General features: G+C 35.9%; 3 protein-coding genes across 3 annotated transcripts; 1 reads left to right on the top strand and 2 right to left on the bottom strand.

Annotated features, from left to right (window-relative positions):
- The first annotated feature begins 2,241 nt into the window (after positions 1-2,241).
- Positions 2,242-3,707, top strand: LOC118063424 (heavy metal-associated isoprenylated plant protein 4). The gene is made up of 4 exons (XM_035077447.2): positions 2,242-2,517; positions 2,609-2,796; positions 2,919-3,006; positions 3,107-3,707. Exons 1-4 carry the CDS (start codon positions 2,403-2,405, stop codon positions 3,520-3,522), a joined length of 807 nt encoding a protein of 268 aa, XP_034933338.1. The 5' UTR covers positions 2,242-2,402; the 3' UTR covers positions 3,523-3,707.
- A 100-nt stretch (positions 3,708-3,807) lies between these two features.
- Positions 3,808-5,331, bottom strand: LOC118063405 (uncharacterized). Its single transcript, XM_073404215.1, has 6 exons — positions 4,926-5,331; positions 4,740-4,835; positions 4,561-4,630; positions 4,375-4,452; positions 4,115-4,247; positions 3,808-3,994 (listed from the first exon to the last, which is right to left on the bottom strand). Exons 2-6 carry the CDS (start codon positions 4,763-4,765, stop codon positions 3,903-3,905), a joined length of 399 nt encoding a protein of 132 aa, XP_073260316.1. The 5' UTR covers positions 4,766-4,835; positions 4,926-5,331; the 3' UTR covers positions 3,808-3,902.
- A 2,600-nt stretch (positions 5,332-7,931) lies between these two features.
- LOC118063423 (protein transport protein SEC23 C) lies at positions 7,932-21,067 on the bottom strand. Its single transcript, XM_035077446.2, has 12 exons — positions 20,210-21,067; positions 19,932-20,105; positions 19,392-19,553; positions 18,262-18,404; positions 14,330-14,405; positions 14,073-14,251; positions 13,890-13,971; positions 12,123-12,200; positions 10,734-10,895; positions 10,363-10,626; positions 9,436-9,540; positions 7,932-8,263 (listed from the first exon to the last, which is right to left on the bottom strand). The coding sequence occupies exons 1-12, from the start codon at positions 20,939-20,941 to the stop codon at positions 8,123-8,125; spliced, it is 2,298 nt and encodes a 765-aa protein (XP_034933337.1). The 5' UTR covers positions 20,942-21,067; the 3' UTR covers positions 7,932-8,122.
- Between the last annotated feature and the right edge of the window lie 3,678 nt (positions 21,068-24,745).

Below are 24,745 nucleotides of genomic sequence, written 5' to 3'. Positions count from 1 at the left end.
AGTGAGATGAATCTACACGACAGAATAACACCTGAGATTGGAAAAGTTAGGTTAAAACTTTTTCGTGTAAGTTAAATTGTAACAAAGAAAAACATAAATCCGAAATTAATTACCTGATTTGTTGAAGAAAAGAGTGCAAAACCCAACCTGTTTACAAAGAGAAGGGGTAAATCAGGATGTTCAATGGTGATAATGATGAGTCTGGTGCAAAGTTGACATGGGTCTTTGTTTTTGGTGGTTTACAGAGAAAGATTGAAACTGTTAACATGAAGGAGAAGAAGATGAAGAAAAAAACTTAGCGATGTTGAAGACGAATGAGAAGAAAATGAAAAGTTTGGAACAAACAAAAATGAAATCAATGAAGAGAGGGTAATTTTTCTACAGTTATGAATGTTATTGGGGGCGAAGGAGACTGGAAGTTAATTAATTTTTAGCTGTTGGTTTCATTGTTATCTCTGTTTACATTTCCAAGGGTGTGGGGGGGAGTATTGTAGGTGTAAAAAATGGCAGCGAAATTAAACAGTTGAGATTTTATCATATCAAAAGTAATCAACAGTCTATATAATTTTGGTTTTTATATTAATATTTAAATAATTATTTTTACAATTAGCAACGGATAATCCGTTGCAAACTTTACGTTGCCTTTTGCAAACTTTTCCATTGCTAAATCCTGTTGCTAATATTAAAAAAATAATATATGTGTAATCCGTTGCAAATCTGTTACTGAATTTAGCAACGGAATTATTCGTTGCTAAATTCATATGCTAATAGCCCCTGTTTTTAGTAGTGAATGTTGTGATATTTGTACGTCCTGAGAATTTTATTAATCCCCGCCACCTATAACAGTAATAACATAACATCATAATCATATCCGGGTAAGAATTTAAAATTAAAAGATTTTTTTTTATGGTTTTAAATTCGAGTCATGTGATTATTAATATGATAATTACTAGAGACTTATATGGTCATTAACTTCAAGACCTACAAGATTAGTTGAGGTATACATAAGCTGACCCAGACACCCACATTAATAAAAAAAAAAAACAATATAAAATCGCAAGAAAAAATTATAAAAATTTAATGAAAAAAAAGATTGCAAGTATAAATCCTGAATTCATGATTTTATTTTAAAAAATCTTAAAAAATCTACAAAACCTTTAAATAAATTAGAAAACTTTACCTCTACTAAAAATACAACTAGAAATTCAAAAACACAAAAGAAATAAACAAAAAAAATCCGAGATTAAACATAAGATCCGGAAAAAACATTAAAAAAAAAAAAATAAAAACCATCATATCATCAAGAGCATTAGTGCTCAAAGAGTGATTCTAGAAAATTTGATGGTCTATTCAATGATGCAGTGGATGCCATAAGAAATCCATTCCAAGTATTTTCTTAGATCTAGACATTCTACTGATACATAAAAATATTTATTATCTTTATTTAAGAATATTATATCACCGTACGAAGAATCGGAATCTTCCACGTCTACTAGCCCGGCTATGGCAGAATCTTTAATTAATTTTATGCATGGGAAAAAATAGAGTTAAATGCGTAAGATCATATGTCTTATATCAAGAAACCTAGGTAGAGTACAAGAAATGGATTTCAATGTGAACTCCAGAACTAGCAATCACCCACGTTAGCAATAATTATATATGAGATCATCATTTGAAAGAAATTACCAGAGATTGAAAGAAACTAACCACAAAAATAGGTTGAGACTAATAAAATATGAGTTACAGTTGCGATTAGGTTTAAAAGTATGGATCGAGCAAGCAAGCGGCTGTATCTTGTCAATGGCGTCTTCGTCGTGCCTCTCTGTCTCTTCTTCTTTTTCTTTTTTTCTTTTTTTAACCCGGGGTGTCCGGGCCAGCTTGCGTGCACCACAACTAATTCCCGGATTCACTGAACATCTTGTAAGTCCAGTGAGCATATAAAACATCTCGGGAATGACAGGCGTACACAACTGAAGCTTGAAGCTGGTATGAAAAAAAAAATTAAGTCCATTCAATCACTGGTTGTCTCTGTCTCTTGCTTTATAAGCAACTAAAAATAAAACTAATTAGGTGCTTACGTACTCTTCCTCTAAACCACCACACTTCTCTTCCCTCTCTCGTGGTCAAATATACACGCCCACTAATTGCACGTACGTTTTCCTTCTTGTAAAATGTCAAAGTTGCTGATGATCTACCCAACAAATCTCACCAACATGCGCATGCTTCTAGTTAAATTCATCAATCTCTTCCTGTTTTATTTTACACCGATAATCAATTCTCTCTAGCTTGCTAGCAATAGCCATCATTGCCGGCGCCTCAGCCCCTATCAGATCAACTTAGACTTGTGGTTGGCCGGCACCGAGTACATGTGATAATTAACAGCTAGCAACAAGATCAAGAACATGGCCGAAGAGAAGAAAGTAACTGAGAAAGATGTGATCACCGCTGTCTACAAAGTTAACCTGCACTGCCAGCAATGTGCACGGGATATCAAGAAGCCTCTTCTGTCCACCCAAGGTGCGTGCATGCATGCATAGTTACGGTGGAGAACTGATTAGTCTTCGCTTAACTCTCAAAATTAATATGTAAATGCAATGAATGCATGCAGGGGTTCACAGCGTGGAGGCTGATGCTGAGAAGTCCGAAATCAAGGTTAAAGGGGTGATTGACGTGATAAAAATACACAAACTGCTAGAGAAATTGAGCAAGAAAAAGGTTGAGCTGGTTTCACCATTGGTTAAGGTCACAGAATCTGTAACGGAGAAGAAGGAAGTAAAGGTTGAAGCCAAACCAGCTGTAAGTATAGATTAATTGATGCTTAAGACGCAATTAATTATTACAGCTCCATCTTTAATTCATTTCCATGTATATATGCTGAGCAAACAATGATTTTAATTATCTGTGTTCTATTTTTGAAGCCAAAATTAAGCACCCATTCTATAAAGGTTCACTTGCACTGTGATAAATGTGAGAAAGATCTGCGCGATAAGTTACTGAAGCACAGAAGTAAGGATTTCTTCTCTTTTTTTTCTTTTTTTACTCAACAATGATGTTAATTCGGACTTAATTCAAACATTATATAATTATTAGTAAAAATATTATGAAGGTATTTACAGTGTGAGGACGGACATGAAAGCACAAACTATAACAGTTGACGGAACAATGGAGGGCGATAAACTGGTAGCTTACATGCGAAAGAAGGTGCACAAAAATGCAGAGATTATACTCCCAAAATCTGAGAAAATGGAGGAAAAGAAACAAAACCCAAAAGTCGAGGCTAAACCCAAAGAAGAAAAGGCTGAAATGGTGGAATTCAAGGCAGAGAAGAAAGAAGAAAAGGCTGAAATGGTGGAATTCAAGGCAGAGAAGAAAGTGGAGGTGAAGACTACAGAGAGAGTTGCGCCTTATGTTGTTAACTACGTCTATGCTCCTCAGTTTTTTAGTGGTGAAAATCCACATGACTATGTCTATGCTCCTCAGCTTTTTAGTGATGAAAATCCACATGCTTGTTTTATAATGTAAAAGATTCACAAATTAATTTTATATGTGTGTGTGTTTGCATTTAATGCCCTAGATGGATCCTATTATTGTAGATCCGCCGAAGGGTTTTCTTTTGAATTATAAAAAAGAGATACGAACTTGAGAATTCCTGTAGTGAAAGGAACACCTAGTTTTGCAATAATTCATAAATATGTTTTGTTTCTTTTTATGCATATTTTTGTAATTAATTAGTAAGGTATCTTTGGATTATCCCTAGCATTTAACTCCATTATTTTTTTTATTATTATTAACGCGAATGTTTGAGCCAGCTTGCGCACACCTCGATCAATTCCACGAGTCCTGAAGTTAATGATCATGTAAGCCTTTAATAGTTATTATATTAGTAACCATATGGCTCAAATTTAAAATAACTGGGGAGCAAACCCATCATGCTGAATGCTTTTGTTATTGGTGGCTGATATCTTGTAGAAGCTCATAAATTTTGCATTGAACTCTGTATAAGAAAAAGAAAAAAAAAAAAAAAAAACCGATCAAATTAACATATATAGCATAATAGCACTGAGAAATAACACAGAATTTTTCTAGTGATAGTTTTTTTACTTTTCTTTTTTACCTTCAATCCTCACGAAAAGGTGATCAGCATTTTTCCTTGCCGGATCATGAAGCCTTTTACCAGCCTCCTCATGTCGACTGCGCAGAAATATCAGTTCGTTCTCACTGATCTCTAACATGTTTCCATCATTTCTCTGGTGCATGATGAGAACAAGAATTAAGAATGTAATAACATAAGCTTATAAGATAATTAAAACATATATATAATATATATATATATGTATGTATGTATGTATGTATGTGCGCGCTTAATTCTCTTACGTTGTAATCCTTATGTAGACCGTCGAGATGGAGCTGAAATGGCTCATCCAAATGCTTCTTCAGTTCTCCAAGAAGGGACTGCATCAGGGATGATCTGTTTAGTCAGTATATATCAAAGCCTATGATCTGAATCACTACCTACACTGAATTTTGAGAAATTAAATAGGAAAGTTCCTAGCTACCTACCTCGAAAAAGAAATCAGGAGATACATCATGCTCTATCAGATTTTGAAGCTTCCCATGGATGATATACAGCCTGTTGTTAAGCAAAACTTGTGCAAATTAATTAGCAGCCATCATTTTCTTTATCTCTAATATACCTTAATTAGTTGGCAAAGACAACAGTTCCCAGCTGAATTACGTACTGTTTTGGGCTTTGCTCTTCAACCATATCCTTGGCGATATTTGCAATATCATCTTCCCATCCAGTCAGGATTTCTTGATCTTCCGTGAAGGGATAACTTCTAGCAGGAAAACAGGGTATAAATTAATTAATTACACTAATGAAGACAAGGATATTAAACATTAAGAGTAATTATACATCACTTCACCTTCCGTGCCAGGAGGCTTCAAATGATCGGATGGCTTGACGAAGGTTGTTCTTAGATTTGTCAGCAATCTTTTCAGCCAATGGATACGGCAATTCTATGCCTTCTTGTTCAGCTATGAATTCCAAAACTTGAACAACCTAATTATAAAGTTAACACGTTTCTAAAAGAAAGAAAGAAAGAGATTAATCGTAGCTAGCTAGCTAGCTAGTGTTTATAGTGATTAATATTCCAGTGCTAATATATAGTCACCTCTCTTTTTGAAGGTGGGAAAAGCTGGACAACAGTGCAAAGTGATCTAATTGGTTGAAGCCTTGAGACATCGTTGCAGCAGAAGAAAAATTTACTGAACCCTTTATACCTCTCCAGCACCCACTTAATATAGAGGAGGGCATCTGTAGACAGCATGTCTGCCTCGTACAAAATAATTGCTGCAAATATATAGTCATTTTTTTTATTTTGTTTTTAAAAACCAGTTGGGATCTTGGTTTTTATTGAATATATCATAGGAATAAAAATAGATAAATACCTCGGCAGTCATCAAGTCTTGACTTGGGATTAATAGGGTTGTTGGAAATAATCCTCTTATTATGATTATTGTGTGTTTCCTTGATGAGCTCAACAATGACTTGCTTTTCATAGCCTTTGAGATCAGAGAGATTGAGTTCTACGTGTTGGGAGGATACCTTCACTTTTACATGTATATTTTCAATTATATATTAGAGAATAATATAAATTATATTCTAAAACTTCACCTAATAATTTAAGTTATTGGATTGAAATAGTTTTTTAACATGGTATCAGAGCTTTAATGACCAAGCGGTCACGAATTCGAATCTCACCATCCCTATTTATTTGATAAAAATTAAACATAAGGTAAAATGGATTTGTGCAAGTTCCAAACTCAAAGGGTTTTCACTCAAGAGAGTATGTAAGAGAATAATATAAATCATATCCTAAAACCTCACCTAACAGCTTAAGCTATTGGGTTGAAATGATTCTTTCACACTATAATTATCATTTTTTATTTTTAATTAATTTATTAATTATCAGATATATGTATATTAATTGAGAGACTTGCATTCTTCCCTCGCCTGTGAAGGCATGAAGAAAAACATAAAGAATTCATTGAATTGTTTGTTCAAGCACGTAAGTAGGTTTAATTAAGATTAATCAAGGAATCAAGAAAAAAGAATTAAGCAGTGCGTGTATGAATGAAGGGCAATTGGTGTGCATTAATTAATATTAATTATGAAGGTTAAAAACTCAAACAAACAGAGAAAAAAAACCTGCACTCTCTCCTGTCCAAAGGCTTCCTGAAGCATGGCCCTTATCATGGTTCTCTTTCCAACGCCTGCAGGTCCTTCAAATATGAAATGGTTGCAGTCAACGTCCCTCATCTGTAAATTTTATATATATAGAAGCGGATTATTTGACTATAATGACTCAAAAACGCCTCTGGTTAGTAATTAAATTGATTACTCCCACTTGAAAAAAATAAAAGAGAGAAGAACAAAACTCACGACAGCCTGCATCCTAATGGCTTGATCTCGATTGCAGATGAAATCTTTCAAGGCTTTGGGCTGGTACTTGTTTGCCAACGTAAACTTCCTGTCATTATTCATCACGTCAAGAGTTCTTGGACAGTCCAGCATGTCACGATGATCATCATTTGTTAGAGATGGTGCTGCAGCAGGTGGTTTTGATTCTGATACTCTCTCGCTCACTGGTTTCTCTTCAGTAACAGCTCGTGAGGCATTAACGTCACGCGTCTCTCCTTCTCTGAGGTCGTCCTGCCTTATGGTTGAGAAGAGGAGGAGGAGGCAGAGTGACTGGGAGCTGCAGGTCTTAGCTTCATAGGGTAGCAATTACTGCAGGCGGGGCATTGTTCTCCTTGCCCTTGACGATGTTAGATTTAGAGGAACTCGAAAAGCAAGAACTCCACTTTTGCATCTTAAAGATGAAAGTTGAAAGAGAAGAGGAAGTGACGGCTGTGGCATGGCTTTCACGGCAGGGACTGGTTGGGGGTATTGGCAAATGATGTCTCTCGCGGCTGATGATGAGGGAATAATCGACGAGGCCCTTGTAATAGGGACTGCATTTTGCGTTCTTGTCCTGGAGGATATTAATGGCTTCTTGTCTTCTATTTTGTGCCTCGAGACTCTCCTCGGTTAGGTTGGATTGCCTGGATGACGAATCAGTGCTCTTCCTTCCTTGGAGGGTGAAGGTGCCTAGTTTGCTGATGTTACTCCAAGCTTGCCAGTAGGACGACTTGGAGTGATTAGAGCACGCAGATTGGTTGGACGGAGGTAGACGGGGGGCGGCTTTGGATGGTAGGGATCGGAAGTGGACTGAGGGATTGCTGGACTCGGCGGCATGGCATCATATTCGGATCTGAGATTTCTGATTGTCCTGGGAAGTGGAGGTGGGGGTGACACTAACTATGGCAAAACATAGGATTATGTGTAAATCCATTTGATTTTGAAGGATATTCCAAAGAATGGAGATTGCATCTATGATCAACAAACGGGTATAATAATAACTTTATTATAATACCACTGCTGATCCGCGGGACTCTTGCGACACGAACAATGCAGAACCTGGAGTTCGACAAAGCACCAGCCTTCAGGTCGTCCATGCCTCTGTCAGAGCATGAATTTCTAGCTACAAAAATCGCTCATGAACTGTTTGATAAGAATTCCCTTCTTGATTTGATTCCTCCTCGTGAACTGGTTGATTATCTGATTTTCTATTAGAAGCGTGCTCTATTGACAAGTGCTAGTGTGTAAAGGGTTCCCGATTTAGCTCTCTATTTTGCCCTTCGCTGTCCTCGAAAAAGTGTTACAGTGAAGCTAGGGCAAAAGATGTGTTCAAACTCCAGGTCTTGTAATGGATGGGTGAGAATTCTCAGGAAACCACTGATTCGGTGTGATGACCTCCTTTTACCTGATTAGGGAGAACGTAGATGAAGATACAAGTCTCTCTAGGCTTGAGAACGGAGCTTTCACCTTCAACTAAATAAATTTATCAAGATATTGCATTGTCTATTCGTCAAACTGAACAGGAATTTGCTGCTTTAGCAAATCGAAGGTGTAGCAAGAATCTTGAATCAGAAATCGAGCAAGCCTATAAAAAATTCTAAAGTAACTGTACAGAACTCTCAGATGATAAATTTTACAAAATTGCTAGTAACGATGATCTCACTGAACTGCTAGTCTTTGAAGATGATCCAAGAAAACTTCAAAGCTCACATCATCTGTAAACAAGACATCTCCACCGGGAAGAAGAGAATCAGAGTTGTATGTAGCAGAAGGGTTCAATTTTGCCAGAAGAAAACGGGCCTGAAATGACATAATATGTTAGCTGGCACGCAGTACCAAATTAAACACATGTACCAGTTAATTTGATTACAACAGGCCAAATAACCATGCATCTAATACCAAGACACATGGCAATTGATGAAAATAGTTTCAATTGGGATGCATAGGCCCTATAGTAAAGCATATGCAGCAAGCTTGTCGGTCAAGGATACAAGGCAAAAACTCTGTTCAAAACAGTTCAGAGAACTGGCAATAAACTGATGCGTTTGTTTTGAGGGGTTAGTTTTCAGATTCTACAAATTGTTGGCTACAGCACAAGAAGCACATAGGAACTAAAAGCCCCTAGAGACTAGCCACGAGGTGCAAAACGCAAAAGCATGTATGTAGTTTTAATATGTAAAATGTGTAATAACACTATTTGCAAGACACGACAGAAGAAGGCCCTTTGAAAAAATGGGGGAAACAATCTTAAAAATGACAATTTAATTAGCCTATTTAGCTCAAATGGTCAGTCAAATGTTGTTGATAAAGGTTTCCCCAGATGCTACATGGGTTTGAAACCTCTGTTTACTAACAGGCAAAAAATCAAATTTATCAATAACATAAAACTATGTAGTATATGATAAGAAAATGTTTCAAACAATGAATTTACCACCATCTATTCCATTCTTAGAAGGATAGAAACATTATCCTTGTAAAGCATAATCCTGGCAAACATTAAACTCTCCCTCAAACACCAAAAAAAAAAAAATACGCCAAAGTCCCCCTACTTGTCAAATATTTCTCCCTTTTCAGCTTACTTCAGGAAACAGTTGTGGGCCTAACAAAACAACTACATAAAAGCTGTATCTTTTATAAATAACAAGAATGAGACTGATGATAGTGATGATGGCATCTTCTTCCCCTAGACATTTTGTCTCTATTGAACAGGCTCTTGGTAAAGAGCCTTGGGAGCAGGTGAAGTGCCTTGCTAACTTAAAAGTGTTTAGCCACGAAGAAACCTTCTGCATGGTGCCTATAGTTCATGTTTAACAACAGTGGTTCTACAGAATGTACATCTTGAACTTCCAGTCACAAACAAGTAGTAGTGGAACAAAGGATAAGAGAAAACCCATGTTGCTTATCAAAAAAAAAAAAAAAAAAAAACAAATTCATGTTATCCATAACGAAATGATCATTTACAAGTTGCTAACCTGTGAACCATGCTGATCACAAATGACTAAGCGAGGAACTGGAAACCTTTCCTTGATTATTTCATCAGCATCATCATGAGGAGCTTGCAGCAGCTGGGCAAATGCCTGCAGGGGGGGGGGGTTTAAGAAAGAGAGACCATGGCAGCATTAGGGTCACCACTGTCACAAGATTCCAGAACCATATATTCAGTTGTTAGGACAAAATGAACCAAGATTCCAGAACCATTAGGACAAAATTTTGCAATCGCAAACCGAAAACCAAACTCTGAAGATATTTTTCCAGGAGTGCATATATTCAGTTGAAAAACTAATTTCATACACATACCCATGATGAATCATGAGACCATCTACAGGTAATATCTGATGCACTTGTTTGAATGTATGGTAAGGTGGTTTGTCATCTAGGACAATTTTTATAGCTTAGCGGTGCTTCTTTGCACCTCTAACATTAGAGCTAAGACTGACAAACTAAGCTTTATCCTATCAGTAGTTAGAAAACAAAGCTGATTTTGATGAGCAACCATGAGGTAATTTAGTGGTTCCCAATTATTGCAGAACAAAATGTGATATGAAGAGGTGGAACTGCAATTTAAAAAAAAAAAAAAAAAAAAAAAAAAAACCAGCATAGGAAATGGCTACTAAACATTTACATGTCACTTCATAAACTTTGAGATATCAAACCAAGTGTTTACTAATCACAGTGATCTAGTCAAGATAGTGATCATCATGCTGATGTCATGGGAGTAAAGTTCATTTTCTGAAGTTCACAAACATAGTTGATTATGTTAATTACATCAAGGATTTAGGTTCTCTCACTGTTAGGAATGACCTTGATTATATGTCAGTTTCAGGAAAATGGAGGGGGCTAACACTGGACTTAAACTAAAAGACATGTTTTTTCATTTGGTTTATATGTTAACAAAGTACCTGATGTTCCGGTTGATTATGATACCCAGCTTTCCGCCATTGAGCAATAGTTGCCCCATGAAAAATGACAACAGTGAAATAAGAGTCCAGAAGCAGAATTCTATCAGCTGCAATGGCAGCCACGTCGAGAAGTGCTGGTTCTGGTCCTGAATGAAACGAATAAGATATCAACGAAGGCTGTATCATCACAGCTGAATTGGCAACATTTTCACGATTCAATATCACTCTGAAGTATGCTGTCTCGTCTGGGCTGTTGTTGAAGACCTGTAGAATAATATTAACTGGAGCATATGAGGATTTCAATGGACCTAACTGGTGAATTTTTTTAAGGGTAAGTGCTTAGCAGATAAACCTTGAATTCATAATATTACCTGGACAAACTGAGAACGTCGTAGATGAAACATAAATTGAGGAAATATTGAAAGCCGAGAAGATAGGCTGAAAGAAGATGGACTGTCCTTCTGATAGTCTCCAAATCGAGCACATATATGTATCAAAGCTTTGTCTAGCCATCTTATGGGATCAAACTCAGCCTGCTTGCCACGTATCATCAAATAATGCAATGGCAGAATGGTTAAAATTTCAAATACATATTACTCTTTTAATACGGCAAAGCCTATATAACAAATTGACCCTTTTTCCACCTGTCATAACTTTGGCATGTATCAGTATCTTCCAGTCAACTGTTTTTATCACCCCTTAAAATATGCTAGCAACAAAACAAAAGCTAAAACAATTTCATGAAAAAAGAAACCCTGATTTTCAAAGATGGAAGGTTCTTTCAAAACTGTGTTGACACTCCACAACAAAATGGTGTGGTGGAGTGAAAGCATCTGACATATTTTAAATGTTGCTCATGCCTTTAAGATTTCAAGCCAATTTACCTCTTCCTTTTAGGAGGGAGGGAGCGTGCAGTTACAGCAATTTATATTATTAATCGTGCACGCACCCTCATTATCTAGACATAGTCCATAAGGAGCTCATTTTCATGCAAAACCTTCATATACACACGAGTTTTTGGAATTCTCTTATATGTCAGCACTCTTGCATACAATCACTCAAAATTTGACCCGAGCATGAAAATGCATTTTCCTATTTTATCCACATCCTCAGAAAAGATGGAAAAGTTTTTGATCTAGAAAATCAACATTTTTTTTATCTTGAAAATCAAACATTATCTGTTTCTAGGGACGTAGCCTTCCATGAAAAAAAAAATCCCTTTGAAACTAATCAGCAAGAAAGTTCCACTCTATTATGCTAGCAACAGAAGGGAAGAAGCTAAAATAACTTCCTCATGAAAAAAAAAAAAAAAAAAGGTTTAAAGGTTCCCTAAAACTGGGAAGTGGCATATTCTCAATTAACTCATTCTTATCTTCACAAACCATCAAATAAGTGGTACTTACAAAAACAAATAAAGAGTGGTTCTTATTCTAATATTTTAGTGTTTCTTAAGCCACTCATTAGACTTGATCAATCACTGTTTGTTTCTAAATGTAGTGGTGCATGTCTTTCTGCACAACAGAGAGCTTAAAATTTCTGATGCTAAGGGGATCCTAGAAGAAAAATCCGAGAAATTCTCAGCATAAATCATTACACACTCCTTTAAAACTTGTAAGAGAAATCCTCAGTAACTAGAGTGAGAGCAAATCCAAAATATTCAGATACCAACATAGATGGTAAAAAGAATGCTTGCACATACTTTGGGTCTCACTATTTCATATCCAAAAATATTCAAAAGCCATCAAAGATTTTATAGTTACCTCATTTTCCATTTTGAAAGACACTAGGCGTGCCATAGCTACAGCAGCTGCTTCTTGGTCAAATCCAGCAATCAAGTCCTAAAGCATATAACAATAAATTGAGTTACAGATAAAAATTCACAATCACTTCAAAGAAAAGGGAGGGGAAAAAATGAGCCATACCCTTCATTAGATGAAAGAATGAGCCCCCTAGCATTTCTATTCCATTAATTTTTGGAAAGAGCAAACAATAAACCAAATATTGAATATGATTTAAAGCACCAATAGATATATTTGTGTGGTAAACACGCTCATTACCTGACCAAACTTTTAGTAACCTGAAATAACATGTGCACAGCCTTCTATCCTTAAGCATTTTCACACACAATATTAAAAGGCATAATTGAGAAGCCCATGTTGTTCTGGAAGATCACAGGCGATATTGTTAATAAAATATATATTTAGGGACAAAAGGTTGAGAAGCTTGACAATATTTTATTCTGCATGACATACTGCCTGTCAACGCACTAATCTCCTATACCATGTGATCACCTTTCATCACTAGATCAAGTCAAGATGTTGTTGCTAATATATAAAGAGAGAGTATCACCGCAATTCATTAAACATGTATGGAAATTTTGAGCTCCCAGTAACAAATATGAAAAGGAGAACTACTATATTCAGAGAAAAAGATCAGGAAAACCCATTTCCCCATGTCACCTGAATGCAGTTTTTTTTTTGTTTTTTATTTTATTTTTTTGTGACAGAGAGACAGGTATGGTATGGTCAGAATAGCTCAGTAGGCCACAGTTTTATTAAGGCAACCTGTTTTCCTACTGTTCATGGATTTGAGATATAACAGCTCATCACGCAAGAAAGCCGATAGGTTGAGAAGCTTGACGGTATTTTATTCTGCATGACATACTGCCTGTCAACACACTAATCTCCTATAATACCGTGTGATAACCTTTCATTGCTAGATCAAGTCAAGATGGCACTTTGTAGCTAATATATAAAGAGAGAGTATCACCGCAATTCACTAAAAGTGTATGGGAATTTCAAGCTCCCGGTAACACATATGAAAAGGAGAACTACTATATTCAGAGATAAAGAATAGGAAAACCCATTTCCCCATGTCACCTGAAAGCAGTTTTTTTTATTATTTTATTTTATTGCAACAGAGGGACAGCTATTGTATGGTCAGAATAGCTCAGTAGGCCACAGTTTTGTTAAGGCAACCTGTTTTCCTACTATTCATGGATTTGAGATATAACAGCTCATCACGCAAGAAGGCAGATAGGTGTGATACATAAAATAAGTTCATAACATAATTTCTTCACTTCTATCCTTCTCCCACATATATCCCAGTTCTATAGGAACAGCTGGCAGGAAAACAATACATATGAGAAGTATAAGATCAGATATACTTCTTGGACTCAGATTTTTCATAAATACAATTGATATTCTCTTTAATAAAGCAACATGTACACAAATGAAAAAATTACAAATTTAGTAATAATGTGCATGGTAAGAATATTAAGTATATTATGTCTCTTAGATAGATGTCTAAAATTCTTGGCCACCCAGGACTTTCCTCTTTCTAGTCAAACACCCAGAAATATACTAGTTACTTTTTTATTTCATAAATGAGCCCTGATTATTAATGAGATTGTATTTTATTATATTAAAGAGCATCCCTGCTTGTTTTAAGCTCTAATAGGATTAACTAGTCCAAGAAAAACAGATGGAACAACAATGCTTCACATACAAGAGGGCAGCAGAGCTTGCCTGAGCACTTCCAGGTCCAGCAACCCATCTTCTTGAGAGGGTTGTTACACGAAGTCTCATTTGACCACTACTGTGCTGATAGCTGTAGCAAATTACCATTAATAAGTCAGAGGTCCATCCATCTTTTCCAAGAAAAAAAATATCAGGTAACTGACCACTCAAAAAATCATAAGCTTGGCATACTAAGTCAAAAATTGGAAGTAGAATTGATAGCTTGAGGGTTGTTGAGCAGTAGCATCTGGGCTGTCCTTCTTTGCAATTTCAAATATTAGACATAAAGTTGTAGCTTTGTCCAGGCCACACATCTTCCATGCACTTGTATTTCCCTGGCCTACAACTGTGTCTGAGCACAAAGGACCTTTCTGCACAAATTCACAGACAAGTAAACATTGAAAAAAACCAAGAAAAGGAAAACCACTCAAAGATCCCTTGGATTATACCTTTTCAAGTGATGCACAAGGACCAATAATGCCTTGAACTTTGATATCCTTTGAGCAGTTTACCTCAAATATACCACTACATTGCATGTGAGAAAAAATAATTTCTTAATATATTTTTGCAGTCCAAGTAATAAAAAATATACCATCACAGAACAACCTAGTAAATATCTATTGTTTGGTTAGATACAGTATACACTTAAAAACACTTAGGATTGGAGTTCGACATGCAGATCATGCAGCTAAGAAAACAATTTGGTCTGAGGGACATTGTCTTCTATTTATGCTTCAATAGATTTAGCATTTGGTAAATTTTTATTTTGTAGGGATGGGCCTCAGTTATATTACAATGGACCTTATGTCAGGTTTCCTTATTTACAATCATAATAAGTAAGTGATGCAGTCAAAGACAAAGAAGTTAATGAATTACATCATTTTCATTTTTAATTCTTCTACAATTTGTAAGACTAGACTGTTAAAAAATTTCTGTTACATGGGAATATTATTTAGGAAACTTGGTTTATTTAGGAACTAGAATATTAATTGGGAGTTTTTAGTTTTCCTACTTAGACTTCTATTTCCTATTTAAATTAAAGCTACTACATTTTTGGTACGCATAGAAAGGAGCATATTCTATGCAATCCCGGACTTTGAATGAAGGAATTATGAGTAGTTGATTTAGTTTAAGGGCTAAAACATCGTGCTTTGTTTCTTCCTCTTCTGTTTTCTCTTAAGCAGTGTTTTCTCCTTAATCCTATCATATTTCTTCTTGATACGGATTCTTATTCTCAGAAATTGTAAAAATCCCAAATCACTCTAAAACACATCCTTAATCAATCCTAATTCCACATACATCAAACCCTAACCCGAATTTGTTTGTGAAATCCATAATTCTCCAATCCTAGCTAACCATGTGATGCGGATAACAAAGGAAGCAGAACTTGTGGCTTTTTTTGACAAGGGCATTTTTTGAAATTTCTAGAAAATTTGTCTAAGTCCAGGTTTTATTTTCAATTTAGCATTTTATTAGGAGACATTTTATGGTACTCAAGTTGCAGCCAGTCAAATCCTAAAAGTTATAGCTTGGTCCATTATAACAATTGTCACATCATTAAATAATTGAAAATAATGTCTGTTCATAAGAAAAAGAATTTAAAAAAAAAAAAAAAACACAAACTCTCTCTCAGCATACTCTTTCTCTCCCTCTTTCCGCAGACTCTTTCTCTCCATCTCTTTCAAAAAAGAGAGAAAGGGAAGAAAAACAACAACACAAACTTCCCTTATGCCCATTAGAATCTGAATTTTACTTCACTAAAACAAATTATCAAGTTATTTAATTATGCTTGATTAAGAGATTAAAAAAACTAACAAAAAAATCAGAAAAGATAAAAAGTTTTGATTGTAACTCTCCCTTTACCTTTGCAAATCCAACTCCTAATTCACTCCTTCTATTAATCAACAAGAAAACCCTAAAAAGTTTATAGCTTTGATTTCAATTCTTGGATTTTCATACTTTGTACCAAACAAAATGCTAAACTAAACAAAACTCATTTTTCTTTGTCAAAGTTTTGTACTTCATACTTATTTATTGATTGATATTCCTTCTTTCTACTATTTGTGCATCAAATCAAAACACGCGTACCATTTTTAAATCAATAGAAAGAGTTTGTTTAAACAGAGAAGGGTGGAAAGGAAGGGACCAAGCTAGAGATGGAGAGAAAGAGTTTGTTGAAGGGCGAGAGATAGAGAGCATTTTTTTAATGATGTGGCTTTATTATTTAATGATATGGCACGTTAACAAGCAGACGTAAGAAGATGTTACTGAAAGGATAACGTCTGCACCATCTTAGCTAGCCGCTCTTTCCTATTGAGGTTCTTTGTAAGAGAGTAATCTTATGAGTGAAAGGCATCTTATTAGAAATCTTTCTTACTTGGGTAGCCGGATCTTGATAATTAGAATGGGCAAAGCTCCCCTTTTCTTCTGTTTTAGTGGGACCAAGCTGTAACTTATAGTAGTTACAGCTTGATTAGTACTAGGAGGAATTAGCTTTATTAGGTTTTTCCTGTTCTACATAGACCTAGTATTTTCTTATTTAGGAATCTAAATCCTTCAAGGATTTGGACTGCTAAAACTCTATAAATAAGCATGTAGTCTTTCAATATTCTTAATGTTTATGAATAAAATTTCAGCAATTTTCTTTTGATTAAGTGACTCAATCTGCCTTGGGTGTTACTCATAAGAACCCTAGGAGTGAATCTTAGGTTTTGCTATCCTCTAGGTGTGACTCCTAGAAATCCATCCACATGCTTCATCATAATCCACAAGAAATCTACATCAACACAGCCTAAACAGCCTCTGAAACTTAGATTCAGAACAACCCCTAATCTGTACCGCATCACCACAAACCTTAGGTATGTCACTAAACCAATTTTTTCCTACATTAGTTAGTTTCTAATCCTTATGGATTAGATTCACAAATTACTAGAAGATTGACAAATGAGTTTTCAGTTACAAATTGATTTATTTCATCCATAACTGAACATATATCCTTGGGCTTAGACTAAACCCCACACATATTTCCCTAGTTGTTCACTACTTCAATCATCAAATCAACACTAACAAATGCATGTCGCCACTGCAGAATTTCCTCCAAGCTGAAAATTCAGTCACCCCAATAAAGTCATGAGCACTCTTGTTTCTCCTTAAATTCAAACCTAGGCTGTTTGATGGAGTGATGCATAGTCAGTTGGCCACTCATGCCTAAGAAAACTATGGTTTTATTACCTTTTGGTTTTATTTGCATAAAGGAATACTAAAACTAAAGTTATTTCCTATTTTGTTCAGAATATAAGGGTGAGTTTCAGCAGTTTATTAATGTCCATGCTACTGTTACCGCTACAAATCATGACACTACAGTATGCTATATTCACAGCTAACTCAATTTTTCATGTATAATTGCATTGTAGGTTCAGTGTTATGATGTAGACAACTTTGGATTACCGTCCCACAAAGGAGTCATGGTGACCTAGGTTCTGAGAATTGAGAATTAGGAATTCTAGGAAGAAATTAGGGGTTTCATTGCAGTTAGGAATAGCAACCAATTACTGAAACAAGAAAAAAATGAAGGAAGACAAAGATGAAAAATAGTTCTTAGAGAAAAAAGAAGAGAGCATAGGCAAGGCCAAAACTGTTATTCAGAATCCTTACAATTACATAGAATAATTCCACATTTTAAGGCAACATAAGCTCTTGTTGACTTAAATCAAGAAGCAAATCAAAAACTGAATACGAAAAGGAAACTACAACTAATAGAAACTCATAATTAAGGAGTATTGTAGTTTCCTAAATTGTAAAAAAATCACCCATAAGGTATGTTACCAAACAATGAAAGAACAAAAGAAAAAAAAAGAAGAATATACAGAATTGAATATCAAAACAAGGAATTCAGGAACATCCTTGGCTTTGGCTGCATCATAATAATATTTCGTCGTTTAATTTGTGTTTTTGAGCTCGTTGCCCATGGTGGATAAGATTGATTGTTATCAAGGTTATGGCAATGAAAACTCAGTAACTAAACAAGCTTAGAAATGGATTATCCAGTTAAGAACTTGCGAACATGGAGGAGTTCATTTTTCTTTGAAATCCAGTGCTTATGCTTTGTCAAAAGGTTTGATTCCTTGCACCAGCTAATGTGAATCTAATTGCTTGATCTCCGTACAATTAAGTCAGACTAAAAAGTAAAAGTCACATACAGCAAAAATAACACAGCAAGCACATGCACGAGGCCATACTCACAATGACCAGATTTATAGTTGCTTTAAAGTAAAGCCAAAAGTTTGGCGAGTGACAGGAGAATTGCAGAGATTAAGAAATCTCAACAATGATAACGTGAAACTCCATAGATAAACATAAAAGGAGATTGAAGAAATCTCACTTTGATGATAGTCCAAGATCATGGTCACCCGACTGGAAAATACGTCTGAGAGAATCCTTAAAGACTGAATGGCCAAAGCTTTCTGCAAGCACAACAAGCCCACCAGTTTTTTCAACAGCAACTTTAAGCTCAGCAACTCCCACCTAGGAAGACAGACAAGCAAAAGAAGCGCATCATGATTTTCAATCCATATAGCATTCAAGAAAGTTGCAACTATAACAATGATTATGATGAGAATAAATATTTAAAAATCAGAAGGCAGCTTATCAAATGTGTGTAGGGACCAAAAAATTCGCAACATCATACTGACTTTGTTCCCCAAATGGCTAAGAACAAAAATAATTAGAGAGCCCAAAGGGAGAGTGACAAAGAAACCATTATGACTGCCAAGCTTTCCAGAAAAGTCAGACCAAAAAAGATGGCTAGCAAAGAGCTCAATGAATAGATGTCTAGTGAATAAGTACTCAACCATGAAGCAACTGTAGTATACAAAGTTATTTATGTATTTGACACAAAAAAGCTTATGGCCCAGTTGTTGACATTAAGTTTTTTGACATGCAATATAGCTCTACAGCACCATGTTATAAGACTCGGCTCAGCCTAGCAGGTCAACCTAGTGACCCACCGACCTAGGGCTTGGCCTGGGCCCAGTTAGTGGAAAAACCTGGTTGTTTTACCAAAACAAAGTCATTTTGGGTTTTTACCAAAAAACCATTACAAAAAATGAAATGATGTTGTTTCACGGATTTTTAAAAAATTTAAAGCTCGGGTTGAGCCGTGGTCAACCCACCCAACTTGAGACACGGGCCTTGGACCGGGTTGACCCCCAAGTCGGGTCTTATAACCATGTTGCCGCATCTTGTTCCAACAACAAAAAATATTTCTAAAACTACAAAATCCATTCAAACAGTTTCAGTAAAAAGGTAAACTAGAAAGTTGTGCTTTACTTTGTGAGTGCCCTTTCGTCAAGATATTTGCAAAAGGAATACAAAAAAGGATACATATATAGCATCATATGGATTGTAAAATTCCCCTTCTTTCTTCCATCCATACATATAGATACAATGTACTCATAAAGTTACACACACACACTAGACCAGTAAGTGCTTGTTGTAAGAGTTGATTATTACCTGGTCAAGTGCACAAGCAAAAAGATCAAGCACATGGCCTTGATGTACAAGCTGCTTAGCAAGTCCCTCGTAGAACTTGACAGCTTTATGATAATAAGGAGCAGAGTCCTTATCAAGGTCCTTGTGAGAACGAATTGGTTCAGAGAGATTCTTTGACACAATCTAGAAGAAATTCATGAGCAATAAATAAAAAAATAAATGCCGGTAAAAAAGACATAAAAAGAACAGAAAAATTGAGGATGCAATATAAGAAAAGGTAATGCACGAATATAATCATAAAAGTTACAAGAGATGAAGTAGAAACATTACAATGGAAAATGGGATAACTAACTACGAGCAAACATGAAAGCAGTATCTGGGTAATTGACTATACTGTAATGTACGAGTTAGAACTCAGAAACACAAGTTTAGACGCAGCGAAATCATGTAAGATCCATGTAAGCAAGCAGAAGTCCAGTTTAGAATTAGAATTTTGAACCAACAAACATGGTGAGGTATTAGATAAATAAAACAGTAAATCAAAGGAAACAAAGTCCTTACAGCACCAAGTCCTTCAGTGGATGGACCACCAATGAAAGCCAAGATTCTAGCACCGGAACCAGGAACACAAGCTCCTAACAAACAAGCAGCAACACTGAGTGCAGTGCTGGTGCACCTGCTAGCCCGCTGATCGGGAGGAACAGGCCAAGGATCTTTCTGCAGTTCCTCCAGCACCTTTTTTTTCAATTTAATAAATTTAACAAATTAATTAAACAACTCCATAAGAAGATTATAGTAATTATCACAAAATGCAGTGTAAATAGGAATTGAGAAAGTACGGAATTGAGCGTAAATTCGCATTGGGAGGCAGGCAAGAGGAAGCGGGAAATGCTATCGGCAGAAAGACCATCCTTAGCGCCGGCAATGACACCAGTAGGGGGCTTGGGTTTCTTAAGAAAGAATCCCATCTGCTCGAGAAGCTGCTCCTTGGAGACATCCTTGGAGCCCTTAAAAACGTAGGTCTTGGTAATTTCACCAAAGCCAAGCTCGTGAACGTGGACCAGAGTACCAAATGTGATCAGACCCACCAGGGAGTTCTCATGGAGGAGTTCGATGGCCTGAGACAGGGCCGACTTGAGGAAAGCCATCTCCTCCTCGATCATACACGTGTCCACCACGAACATGAATATCATCGGTGACGGAGCGGAGGAAGAGATCGTCTGAGGGTCCTCGAACTCGATAGTAGTGTACTGAGAGAAGAGCTCGGCGGGGAGGTTATCGTCGGAGATGGAGGCATAGTGAGGAGGGAACTGATTACGTTGAAAACAGAAGGGGCAGATCCAGATCTTGGCAGAGAAATCAACGGTGCAGAATGGATTGAGGACGGAGCGGCAGGCGCGGCAGCGTAGGGGAGAGTAGGGGAGAACGGGCATGTTAGGGAAGGGCTTGATCGGAGTGTAAATGGCGGAGACAGGGACCACACAGTTGCTCGATTCTTGCTTGGTGCCCGGCAGTACGTTCCACGGCATTCTCACGCCGTCCTGAGCTTCAAGCTCGACGAACTCCCCCATCGCCCAATATTTTTCCGATTCGATTCGCAGATTCCAACGGATCACTCCTCGCCTCTTCCTTTCTGCGTTCCTATTCTTTCCTTTTCCTCCTTTCTTTCTTTCCTTTCGCAGTAGTTTTCACTTCTTGTACGGGTTTTTTTCTCTTCCTTAAAACCAAAATAAAAATATAAGTTTGTTTTAGTCACTCATGTTCTAAGAAATTCTTAATATTGTCCAAGAGAAATTACAGATTTCAATTTCATCCCGAAGACACTGTTGACCGTCCTCGGCCGAAATGAATCATCCAACCAAATATTAATTTGCCTGATTTGTGAGTGGTGAGATTAACAAATTTACTATAAGATTTGGGTATTTTCTCAGCTGTTTCTTTTTTTTTTTTATTTTTTAAAATTTCATCATCCAAGTTTTTTTTATTCAACCTAATTTAATAAGATAAAATTTCGTATTATAATAGAAAAATAAAATTAAAAGATAAAAAATCACAACATAAAATACAAAAAAATATATATATAATCAATCTCAAAGTTTTTAGAATTTTTCTTTTGGTAAATAATTTAATGGTTCTTAGATTTAAGAGAGAAGAAAAAATCATATTCTAACAAAAAAGATTAATATTAGTATCTTAATAGGTTATATTTTATAAGAAAAGTTCAATAATAATGATGTTTTCTATATACATGTCTAAAAATTAAATCAGAATTCAAAACAAACTTTGGAAGCTTGCAACAAAATGATTTTAGTGGTCTATTTAATTTTTTTTATTCATTGGATTTTTTTTTAATTGATTTTAGGGTGTTTTGGAATTGATAAGTGGTTTATAAAGGACTTTACGGTTTTTTTTAGTATTTTGATGTATAAACCATAGTTTTCAAACCCAGTCTATTGGTCGGCTCGGTTCAAAGCCCGGGTTCCGGGTTTTGACGGAGTCACCAAGTCGCCCGGATTAATTCTCTTTTTTTTTAATCAAAACAACGTCGTTTTAGTAAACAAAATAGTGTAATTTTAGTAAAAAAAAAAAAAAGTCAATGAGTTGTAATCAAATTTTTTACCGAATCAGCTCGTCGGGTCGCACCAGGTTTTTCCTTCCCCTATTTTTTTTCAACCCGCCCCAGTTTTAATCTCAGGTCTACCTGCTGAACTGAACCGGGTTTTAAAATTATGGTATAAACAACTTGTAAAATTAGGTATTTGAAGTCTAAAACCTTGAGCCCTGATTTTTTATAATAAAAGATAACCAGAAAATATTAAACTATGCAACATATAGCCCAGTTCAAAAAAATAAAAGAGATGACATACTCTTGAGAAGAAGAAAAATAGGTGTTGGCTTGGGCTTTGTGGGCCTAGCCAACATCATCTAATTTGTTTTTGGTTAGTTTTTTAATAAAAAATTAATTAATATCCTTGTGTTTTATTTTTATATTAATTTTTTATTTAAATTTCAATTAATATCAATTTTTCTCTTTAATTTTTAAATTTTCTTGTTTATTTTTTTTAAAATAGTAGTTATATTTTTAATTATTTTGTACTTTTATAACATTTCAAAAAGATTGATTTAATTTATATTTTAAATTGTTTTCTTTTATATTTGATATAAATAGAATTATATTTGCATGATGTATTTATAAAAATAAAAACTTGTCATCTAAAATAAAAAAAAAATGTATAAATTAAAAGAAAAGGTTATGTTTAAATGTTTGCATACTCTTGTCACGGGAGCTGCGACGTCGTCTAGCGACAACGGAGGCTCTTTGTTGTGCCTCATGTCTGAGGTATGGTGTATTGGGAAGGGTTTTTTTATTTAATCATAAAATTATGATTAATATTTAGGAGTCGTCACCTAGTATTATGGTCACTAGGAACCTATGGTTTGCGAAAGTCTGAGTAAAGGACTAGTTGTGCAAGCGGAAGACGCATCACCTTCAATGCACCCTACCTAAGGTAAGCTGCATTGTTGTTTGATTGTTTTGTGTTGGTCTTTTCTAAGGTTCAAGGTAAATCTCTCTTCATGAGAGAGTCTCTACCTTATCGGGTTAAATCCTTAATCATTCTAAAGTCTGAACTTTAGCATCTCTTTGTATCTTTAAAGCCTGAAGGTGTACTTTATTATATAATTTTACACTCCATAAATATTAAAGTCTACATTTGGACCCTAAAAAAGATTGGAAAAAGATTTTTCACATGTTGGCCAAATCCTAATGAATAATCGTAAATTGGTTACGATATCCATTTTTGGAATTTAAAAAAAAAACATGAAAAATATGCAATTATTTATTTTTTTTGTATGAAAAATATGCTTGGAAAAATTTTAGAATTTGGCCGAATACAATAAAATATTTTTTTGAAAATGTTTTGATTTTTTTTTTGAAACATTTCGGAAAAAACCGGGTATTTTAATACCGAATTTGTATTTTACAGTGTAAATATACAACCAGATATTATGCAAAATCGGTAGGAAAATTTTTGAGAAAATCAAAAAAAATTTTTTTCAAATGATTTTTGAAATTTTTTTTTGAATTTTTTCGTTTTTTTTTTTTAAATATATATATAATATAGTATATTTATTAATTAAATATTATTTAAAACAGTTGGGCCCGCCCGACCCAGATAACTGGGCCAGGCATAAAACCAGGAAACAGTTGGGCCGATTTCGGCCCAAAATGGTTGGGCCGATCGTGGCCCAACATATTTTCTTCTCCTTTTGGGGCCGGGCCAGACCCAGCCAAACATTTGGGCTAGGCCATAGCTGGGCCGGCCCAAGTGAGAGATGAATTAATTGCAAAACGTGAACAGTAAGTTCACGTTCTGCATGCAACTTTGCAGTTGCAGCCAGTGGAGTGAAGTCGGAGGCAACCTTGCGGAGGAGAAGAAGCTGTTGTCGTTGGATTGGAGTGAGGTTGGATGTGGTCTGGTCGTGGAAGACGTGAGGCTGATGCTGGCATTGGCAGAGAGTTTTGGGCGGTAGAGTCGTTGTGGGAGAAAGAAGAAATCAGTTTACAGGGGAGAGAGAAAGGTTCACAGTGGCTCTCGATGGTCGGTTGGTGGCTTACTGTGGTGGAGCTAGTGGTGGAGAAGCCGATGGTGGCTCTGTTAGGAGGCTGGAACGGCGGGGAGAGAGAGGGAGAGAAAAAAAAAACTGTAGAGATGGGGCTGAGAGGCTGGTTTTTTATGATTTTTTGGACCTGATTTTCTCCTCCCTCAGGCCATCAATTGCACATCTATTTGTAAGCGGTGGAAGAGGGCAATATTGTCTACATAAGGAAAAAATTTCAGCCCTTGATTCTGTTAGGAATGATCCCAACTGTTGGCTCAAAGTAGGCATCATGAGTTGTCAATTCTACAGAAAAAGCTGCATGAGTGGGTATGTTTAGGCCGACTCTGATGCCAATTGGTTGTCATTCAGACTGAGAGATTCACATGGGGATGTAGAATGACTGTAGAGGATCATTTTCGTGCAAGTTTGGTTAAATTTGGTGGACGTTTGGTGCATTAAATGCACCTGCAAAGTAGGCGACCGAACCAACTTTATCCGGTTAAAAGAAGAAGACAATGAATAGTGACCACATAACGCGTCGTGTGGTTCTTTTTTTATATATATACATGTAAAACAACGCCGTTTTGGACTGAATTATGGATTTTTATTGAATTTCAATTTAGTCCTTATTCTTTCAATTGAACCCTTAATTGACCCCCTGAACTTTTGATTTAATGCAATTAAGCCCCTTCTAAACTTCAATTGCAACCCTGTATTTACGTCTTTTACAATATGGTCCTTGGTCTCGAATTTTATCAATTTAACCCCTGATT

This window comes from Populus alba, chromosome 14 (genome assembly GCF_005239225.2).
Source record: "Populus alba chromosome 14, ASM523922v2, whole genome shotgun sequence".
Classification (NCBI taxonomy): domain Eukaryota; kingdom Viridiplantae; phylum Streptophyta; class Magnoliopsida; order Malpighiales; family Salicaceae; genus Populus; species Populus alba.
The sequence above is the reverse complement of the archived record's forward strand: the minus strand, read 5'-3'. Positions and strand labels throughout refer to the sequence as shown.

Coding starts and splice junctions, on each gene's coding strand:
- LOC118063424 (XM_035077447.2), top strand. CDS start 2,403: ATGGCCGAAGAGAAGAAAGTAACTGAGAAAGATGTGATCACCGCTGTC. Junction 2,518..2,608: donor GCCTCTTCTGTCCACCCAAG/GTGCGTGCATGC, acceptor GAATGCATGCAG/GGGTTCACAGCGTGGAGGCT. Junction 2,797..2,918: donor AGGTTGAAGCCAAACCAGCT/GTAAGTATAGAT, acceptor CTATTTTTGAAG/CCAAAATTAAGCACCCATTC.
- LOC118063405 (XM_073404215.1), bottom strand. CDS start 4,765: ATGGTTGAAGAGCAAAGCCCAAAACA. Junction 4,631..4,739: donor GAAGAGCAAAGCCCAAAACA/GTACGTAATTCA, acceptor GCTTAACAACAG/GCTGTATATCATCCATGGGA. Junction 4,248..4,374: donor GTCTACATAAGGATTACAAC/GTAAGAGAATTA, acceptor ATCATGCACCAG/AGAAATGATGGAAACATGTT.
- LOC118063423 (XM_035077446.2), bottom strand. CDS start 20,941: ATGGGGGAGTTCGTCGAGCTTGAAGCTCAGGACGGCGTGAGAATGCCG. Junction 10,896..12,122: donor CTTTCAAAATGGAAAATGAG/GTAACTATAAAA, acceptor CGTGGCAAGCAG/GCTGAGTTTGATCCCATAAG. Junction 8,264..9,435: donor GTGATCAGCATGGTTCACAG/GTTAGCAACTTG, acceptor ATGTCATTTCAG/GCCCGTTTTCTTCTGGCAAA.